Source organism: Pollicipes pollicipes, unplaced genomic scaffold (genome assembly GCF_011947565.3).
Source record: "Pollicipes pollicipes isolate AB1234 unplaced genomic scaffold, Ppol_2.1 Scaffold_6967;HRSCAF=8260_pilon_pilon_pilon, whole genome shotgun sequence".
Lineage (NCBI taxonomy): Eukaryota > Metazoa > Arthropoda > Thecostraca > Pollicipedomorpha > Pollicipedidae > Pollicipes > Pollicipes pollicipes.
The window spans coordinates 3,722-12,500 of record NW_023596974.1 but is presented as its reverse complement, the minus strand read 5'-3'; the positions used below and the strand labels follow the sequence as shown (position 1 = coordinate 12,500).

General features: G+C 49.9%; 1 protein-coding gene across 1 annotated transcript in view; it reads right to left on the bottom strand.

Annotated features, from left to right (window-relative positions):
- The window catches only part of LOC119108900 (battenin), a gene marked incomplete at its 5' end in the record, with an annotated part of 17,882 nt that extends 14,496 nt beyond the window's left edge, over positions 1–3,386 (bottom strand). The window contains 3 exons of the mRNA XM_037232444.1: positions 708–821; positions 1,604–1,685; positions 3,336–3,386. Of these exons, the coding sequence (XP_037088339.1) occupies positions 708–821; positions 1,604–1,685; positions 3,336–3,386 (247 nt within the window). The remainder of the gene's footprint in view (positions 1–707; positions 822–1,603; positions 1,686–3,335) is intronic.
- Positions 3,387–8,779: the final 5,393 nt, after the last annotated feature.

Sequence of the window (8,779 nt, the reverse complement as noted above, 5' to 3'; positions counted from 1 at the left end):
TATAGAATGAGTGATGAGCACAACTGAAGTAGGCTGAGCCGGGAATAACATGTTGTTATGTGGTAAGGCATGTCTAACTTGGCATTCTGCAAGCCTGCCTTTATCCGCCTGACATGCTTTCACTTGGCCATGTTTTTCCCGGTTAGGAAAAAGTAAAATTACACACGACAGCGCAAAAAGTGATAAACCACCACACCATCCTTTATCTCACTGAGACTCATCCAAACAAGGGAGGGCAATGAATCGCAAGCCTCCGTTGTTTTTTTATTTGGAGGTCAGGTTGACACAGACGGTACGAGGTTTGCAGGCCCACCACCATCCGTCACCTCCGTCGCCTCGCGCTTGTTTAGCGCCGGAGCATGATCTGAAGCCGACGGCAGACAGCCCACCACCCAGATGTTTATTGTCCTTCGCCTGCGACAAGCGTCGTTTCTCCACATTCCTCTCGGTCTCCATTGAACTTTGATGGCTCAGTGGAGTCGTTCTGTTGAGCTGGGGCAATGAATGCTCGCGCCGGTAACACGAAGACGGCTCGCAGGGCGCGACACGCGCACTGCTCGGCAAGCGGGATGTCACGCTGCTCCAGTTTTAGATGAAAAATGGTGTCGGTTGTCTGCATCGCCGCGACGCTAGCTTCCCGCGCGCGGTGGCTGTTTGTTTTATCAGGGCGGCGAGCGGTGGGTGTTTGCGCCGACCGGAAGACTTACCCCGGTGGAGGTGGTCTGGCACTTCTGAAGGCGCATCTCACGCGTGCCCAGCGACGCCTCTGTGAAGTTGTCGTACGGCGCCGTGTACACGCCGGCGCCGGCCGTCTTCCGGCTCTGTCGGCTCAGCAAGCGTCAGCTGGTATGCGCCGGGCTCTGTCGGCGCTCGCCAGAGTCAACTGGTGCTCACCGGGGTCAATTTACGCCTACCAGAGTCAGCTAGCTTTCATTGGGATCAACTGGCGCTCACCAGTGTCTGTTGGCCCTTATGGAAGGCTGTGGAGGTTAGCAGGTCGGGGATACTGAGGTCGCCGGGGTCAGCGAGGCCTGCTGGCCAGGGAAAGAGAGGTGGCCGGGGCCGATCAGACCAACTGACCCTGACCGTCAGTGGGGCCTGCCGGCCAGGGAAAGAGAGGTGGCCGGGGCCGATCAGACCAACTGACCCTGACCGTCAGTGGGGCCTGCTGGCCAGGGAAAGAGAGGTGGCCGGGGCCGATCAGACGAACTGACCCTGACCGTCAGGGGGGCCTGCTGGCCAGGGAAAGAGAGGTGGCCGGGGCCGATCAGACCAACTGACCCTGACCGTCAGTGGGGCCTGCTGGCCAGGGAAAGAGAGGTGGCCGGGGCCGATCAGACCAACTGACCCTGACCGTCAGTGGGGCCTGCCGCAAGACGGTCCATGGCGAAACACCAATTACTCACAAGCAAAAAGTTGCAGCAGTAGCCACGTAGTCAGCTCCGCTGCATTCAGATATGACATTAAAACTTTACGTTAAGCTTGCGCGCGGTCGTGCCCGAAGGTCACGAAGGTGACCGCAACGATAGCAATGGCGCGGCTTCGGTTGTACTGAGGCGCGTCAGCGGCTGGAGCGGGCACACCTGACTGATCTCTGACTCACTGCGTCGCCGGTCCGCGCCAGGATGTCAACGGCGGCCGTGATCAACACCCAGTACGTGAAGTTGTTGCAAAATCCCAGGATCCTGTAAAAAAACTGGTCGTTGATTTGACGCAAACACGGGTGTGCCCAGGCGGCCAACGGAGATATAATCCCACGACGATGAAAGAGCCTCTCTACACTGGGTTTTTGAGAATTGCTCGGCACCAGGTACGGTATTCGGCGTGTGGCCCCCACAACATGGTACCCTGGACCCGCCCTCGCACCCAGATGTGACGGTAAACCCAGAGCTGACGAACCAACCTTGGGCTAAACAGAGACATAAACCTCCGAAGTCTACCACCATTTGAGAGCAGAATCTTAAACAAGTTTTCAGCGTGCGCTCCTGGCCAAAAGATCATCATTCCCGCCACAATCAGCGTGACGTAGGCCGCCGCGAAACTGTTTTAGCTACTTCATGTATCGCTAAACCCAATATTTGCGATTCTTTTCTGCAGTCAAGACCATCATTTAAGTGGCGGGTAGCGAGCACCCCGAGCCAAATGGCACGTGTTTTGACTATCCAAGTCGGGTCACAATCAGCCAGTTTTGCCCGGCTGGGCGCAGCGGCCGCGGCACACAGCGCAAACAATCCTCACGTATTGGCAGTGTGCTTCGTAAAGACTAAAAGGCATCAAAACACTTTTCAAAACACACATAACTGCTGCAAGAAAAGCAAATTTTCTTATAAGGGGCACGTCTCTCCATCTCAAATTACACGCTGGTTTAGGAAACACCCTAAATAACCGAAACAGGCCTTTATGAAACATTTGGCATGACAAGTGTGGGCAAAATAAATCCTAATGTTTACGCAGCGCTATTGATATTACCCGTAACTAAAACCATAGTTGCTGTCCAGTTGAACGTGGGCAACGAAAAAACGAGGAATGGGCTACGGGTCCCCCGGCGGGTCCTTGCTCTGAATGAGTTGCAGTACTGGTTGCTCTTTCGTCAAAGTTCGTAAGAACCGTCGGTCAACGCTTGACACATCCTCCCCCAATTAAGGGACGAGATCTGTCGCAGAGGCAGAGCCGAGGCGACCAACTACCATGGTTTGGCACGTTTGCATGGTGGCGACAAATCACCCAGTGTTCGTTAAATCTGTTCACGTGCAACACAGTGGTCTGACCCACATCACTGAAGGTGAAATGACGCCAAGCTGAACTACATTCCTCGGGCTTGAATCCTCACCAAACGACTATTAGACATCTTCACAGATCATCTCACTCCCAAAAGAAGCAGCCAAAAAGAAGACTGATGTGCCGTTGGAAGCCATGCAATGTTCCTACCGGCAGCTGGCGATTACCAGTACGGCGACAGTTCATTACAACAGAGTATCAAATACATGCAGCTGCACACACCAAACACTTGCAGCTGGCGTTTCTTTGAGCGCTATGCACTTTATCAAACACCCTTTTAAAGAGCGTCAGCGACTAGAAGGGAAGTATTAACGCTTAGGGGTCTTGGTGTGACCGGGATTCGAACCTGTGCCCCCACGCGGGAGCCGGAAGTGTCCGGAAGTGTCTTGGTCACTACTTTTCAGCTGCAAAACGTTTCCTCGTTCAGTACACACACTTATATAAATATGCAGCATATATATATATATATATATATATATATATATATATATATATATATGAAGAAGTCCTACAAGTTTTCTAAACCAGTTCGAACATAGATAAAAATTGAATCTCACCAATAGCTGAGCAGGTTTCTACTCTTGACAATGGTTCTTTGTTGATACAGCCTGGAAGCAGAAACGCATTCATACATTAATAACTTTAAAACATGTACAACATAAAACCACCAGCCTACTTTCACGGAAGTGATGGGCACGTACTCGGGTGAAAAGCAATTGCCCTCCCCCACGAAGGTTTTTCCTGAATGATTTCTGAATGGCGCAGTGTAGCAGCGCCAAACTTTGGATACCTGTGGGCAATTTAATAACGAATCGTTTGGTACCAAAATTAGATGTGCCTGGTAAGACTGCCGACTTATGGCAGGCCAAAGTCAGGCCATGAATATCAGCGAAGGCTATTTCTATGAAATCTTTAAATCTGGTGCGCGAGCGGATTGTTAGACGAAGCCACATAGCTCTGAGATAATTTCTTAGTCAATTAGCCAATGAAATGCAGAATTACAGCAAATTTCATTGACCTAGGGTCAGGCATAAAAGTCAGACCGAGGTCAACACTAACTCGCTTTGTATTCGACAGCTTACTTCATTAGGTAGTTTCTGGCGCTCATTTCGAGTTTAGTAATAGCAGGGACAACAACAGGCAAGCTCCACGACCTTTTTAAAGGCCAGAGTATGTCACTGACCTAAAATGACTCAGACCAACATTTTGTTTTCGGGACATGCCGCCTACCGTAAATTCCATAACACATATTTGAATGACAGAATACGAGAAATCTCATAGGTTTTTGTGAACCACCCCTTCTTTAGGTCAAAGAAGCTCACTAACCTTGAATGAAAACCATTGACCTTTGCTTAGAACAGGTATTTCGGTTCACGGCCATTTTATGAGGAGGTCTGGGGGCACTTGGCATATTTATCGGGGGTTTGATCTTTTTTACCTTATTTGACTCCAAAATCAGGGTGTGAGAACCTCACATTTTGTCATAAGTGAGTTCACATACAGTCCAATCCAGCCCGTGAATTTAGTGTCTCTAGCTGGATCAGTTTTTTTGAGATATCAGAGGGGTCAAACTGACCCCCACCCAAGCGAAGGGTATTCAACCGGCCATCTTGACGTGTGTTAACATTTGGCATCTGTTGAAAAGACACTAAAGGTGGGAGACATCAAATGATAAATGGCTGGTAAGCGCTCATAGATCAACTCCAACTGAGCAGGCATATCAGATAAGTCATATGAACTGACACATGATGGATCTACACCTGACGGTGCCCGCGCCACACACACTGAAACACGAGACTGGTCCGAACACGAATTTACGAACAAGACGAAGAAGACGAAGACTGGAAAGAAGATGGGCCTGTAGCCTCAAAGCTACCTGTGGTGCAGACGACCTCCTCCGGGTCGGCCTGCCCGGTCAGCGGGACTTGACAAGCGGCGCGTGCCTCGTCCGCCTCCGTGGAAGGCCCGCCCATCACTGGAAAGGAACGTCGCCAATGTCAGCGGCTGGCCGTCGTCCAGCCATGGCTCCATCAGAAGGTCAGGGTGAGCCAGCCCATTTTTGTATGAAGCGACGCGTCATTCAAATCATCTTCCAAAAAGTCAGAGCACCGTTTCACACCACCTGTTCCCCGATCGGTGCGGGGGGGGGGGCTCGGCTGCCACCGCCGGTCGTTACTGCCGCCGGTCGTCGCCGCCGAGCCGCGCCTCTGGCCCGGGACCGGGCGCCGCCGGGGCCGCCTGGCGCTCCTCACCGTGTACCGCGCGTCCGTGCACTGGGCGCCGGCCGTGCACACCGCCGCGCGCGGTCGATGCCGTGCGCCGTCTGTGAGTGGGGTGGCCAGCCGGCCTCCTTTGTCCGGTCGGTGGCGAGCCCCGGGGCACAACACGACCACAGAGCGGTGACGGACCGCTGTCAGCCTCAGTGGCGACGGGGACGCGAACCAGGACCCTGTGCACATTCTTCCCCTGAATCTTCGGCACCTGGTTCGGGCACAAGCACGAGGGAAACCATCGCGCTATGTGATAAATTCCAATGACAGTTTTGGGCTTAGAATACATATATATATATATATATATATTAATATATATATATATATATATTATATATATCATATATGTATATGTGTGTGTATGCATGTATATTATCATATATATTCATTTTATTATTGCTTTTTAATTTATTACTTTTTAATTTCATTATTATTTCATTACATTGTATATACTCATTTGGAACGTCAGCTGACCATTAAGTCATGCAATACAGAGGGATTTGCGAGTTCATATTACACACTGTCGATACCTATTTCGAGCATCCAGTCATGCAGACAATACGGACGGTGAACGCTGATGAGAGGAACTGGGGTTCTAAACAAAATAGTTCAGCTGTATCATGCGCTAATGGCATTACACATCATTCCATAATACACCACTCCATAAGACACCATTTCACATTCGCCCAAGTTTCCGTCCGTGTAAAATATATTATTGCAGAATTGATGCTCTCTACCGTATGCCTTCGTGTCTTTCAAGATGAATTACAATAGTTCTCCTTGCAGCAAGATGTTCGCTTACACCGTAACAGCTATTCGAGTTTTCTGATTGTGGAACATGTCACTGCTGAACCGCAGAAGTCTGGACATGTTTAAGGGGATGGGAGACTGATCCATCTGTTTTCCTCCAGGTGCTGTTGGCGTTATTCGCAACTGCCAGTTAGTGCAACCACGCACCCACTAAAATGAATCACAGTGAGTGCTTTGTTTTGTCCTACGTCTTGGAGAATTGGTCAGCATACAGCTTGGCGCCTATTTATTCCGGTAGATATACAAAGGCCACTTCTGACAAAAATGTGCTGCAAAGCTGTCAAATTAGAGAAGTTTCCTTAATGTATTCCCCGGCAGCTACTACTGTAAATACAAAATTGACAAGCATAACAAATATGCACTGAACATAGGAGCGGCCTGCGTGAAAAAGTAGGTGTCGACATATAAGCAAACGAAACAGAACAAAAACAAGCCAGGAACACGCAAGAAAAAAATGAAAAAAATTGAAAGCAGGCATTGAAAAGCATATTTAACATAGCGTACATGACTGGTACAATTATAGACAATTTCTGACTTTCTTAGACATGCCCGTAACCACGACCCTTAGATCGCGGGGACAATCAGGTCTGGAGGGGTGAGGCTGGAACCTAGAAGAAATAGTCTGAGCTGGAAATGACATTTTAAATTATGGCGTCGCCTGCCTCTCGCCCTGGCAGAAAGGGCGGGTGCTGCGGGAATCGAGCCGCGCGCCTCTGGTTTCCCAGGCGCAAGGCGACTTACGCAGACGCATTAACCACTGGACTATCGACACCATGGGAGAATAATAGCAGACAAGATAAGTTAGGACAGGAATGGAGATGACGTCACCAGACGGGCAGAAAAGAGGAGGGTAGCACAGCACAGCGCAACACATAGTGAGAATGTGCAAAAGGAAATTCGTAAAAATAAATCAAGAAGAGATGTTGTCTTCATGCTTGCTCCAGTTGCAATATGAATCTCGGCTTTTGTAGTCCCCCCTCCCGCCCCTGCCTCCTCTTTCCACCACCAGCAGCGATCAGGTACCGTCGTCATCACTGCACATATAACACCCCTGTGTTCCCCCAAGTGTGAAACACCCCAGAGAGCTAACACCCCAGGGTGAAACACCCCTAGGGAGTGTAACACCCCAGGGAGTGTAACACCCCAGGGAGTGTAACACCCCATGGCGATCCATGGCCGGCGGCGGGCGGTGGGCAGCATTCGAAGGTTCCGCGGTTAGAAAGCTGAACAAGTTCGATGCTCAGGAAACTGGGCCTTTGACCTGACATCATGGAATCGAATATCGACATATCCACAACAGATATGATACCAACTGCGAGATGTCATAGCGGCCAATCCACTGGTATTTTCCGCTAGACTTTATCTTTCTTAGTTTGGAAACAACAAAGGCATGAGGGTTGTCGCGTCGATCCGCGCCATCAGTCCGCTTTACGAGAAACGGTGTGTCAGTGCATGGGCTATCAATCACCTTATGTTTCTCTTACAAGTCACCGGTCACTTATATTTCCTCTGAGTACGCACACAATAAACCATAATCTCAGGTTGCAAGGGTGTAGTTTCCTATTGAGCACTGAGCCCCTCATACTTCGAGCCCAGCCTCCCCAACTTTGCCCTCCCCGAACTTTGCGAAGAAAATGGGCGAAATCCGTGGAGAAGCCTGTCCGTTCTAACCGTTCTAATTTGGTGGTAATAAAAGTTATTTCTCAATGTTCATCTCACCTCCACTAGCTTGAAACTGCACCATTGTAGTCTGCATAGGTTTGTTTTGACGAGTCACTTAGAAGCCACTGCGTGCTATTATGTTTCTACTATCTTCACTGTTCACCACCATTATTGACCATGATAGGCAAGAACACCTTGTATTTCAAACTCCAAGTGCTTAGTTTGAGTGGACCCGGTAGTGATTATTTGGCCAGATCCGCACACTTGAAAGTGCTCGAAGTTTCTCCATGTGGATTTCGCTCACCTCGCTCAGCATCGTTGCCTTTTAATCTTCGAGCTGGCATAAAAAATATTTCTAACACGCTGTCATCGCGCGGTTGCGCTGTTATCATCGGGTCTTGGTTGCGACCCTGCCGCACACCCGTAGCGGCGTATTATGTTTACGTCCGGTATTTCACGGTCCTAGAAGCCCAGCGAGAAGAGTTCTCTCATTTGGTAGCTCTGCAGCAGTTTTTGACACCCGTTTTACGCCTACCAGAATAAAAATATAGCGGACAGAGAAAGAGCCAGGGAAGAGAGGGAGAGGGAGAGGGAAAATCACCGGTCGCCTCCCTCTTCGATCCTCCCTAATAAGCAATTCACGAGCCGCGCGCCATCGAACGGCGCGCCGGCGGTCCCGGCGACGGTGGTGGAGGCTGCGCCGCACTGTCCGGCTGCTGGCCGGCACAGTGGGACCTGGCAACCGCCTCGCCGAACAGGTGCAACCGCGATGCCCAAGTCTGAGCACGCGTTGCATATGCACTGGGCTGTGTAACTTTTCCACATGCGCTGGAATTTCAAACACAATAATCGGTATTTTGAAACTATGATATGTTGCCGAGGTCAAGTCACAGTTACAGGGATGCCATGGCAGGTGGAAGACGGGCCGCGGTAAAAGGCTGTGGAGTAACCATGGGCACTATTAGACGTTTTGTTGTTAACTTCTTGAGTTAGCAATAAGTCTGAGTCAGGCGCTTACATTCGAGGTTAGGTGAATTTTCGCCAATAGCGAGTCTAACATACTGTTGTAAGGCCTCGTATTACGAGGATCCTCAGAGGGGAGGGAGTTCCAGCATGACCAAAATCAAGGTTAAATCAAGGAAAAACACTGCTCAGTGTTGTCCAGATAGCTGTCGAGTCCAAAGGAAATAAATCTTACACGGCATTAAATCTTAATGGCATGACATCAAATCTTAATAAATCTTACATGGCACTCAGAC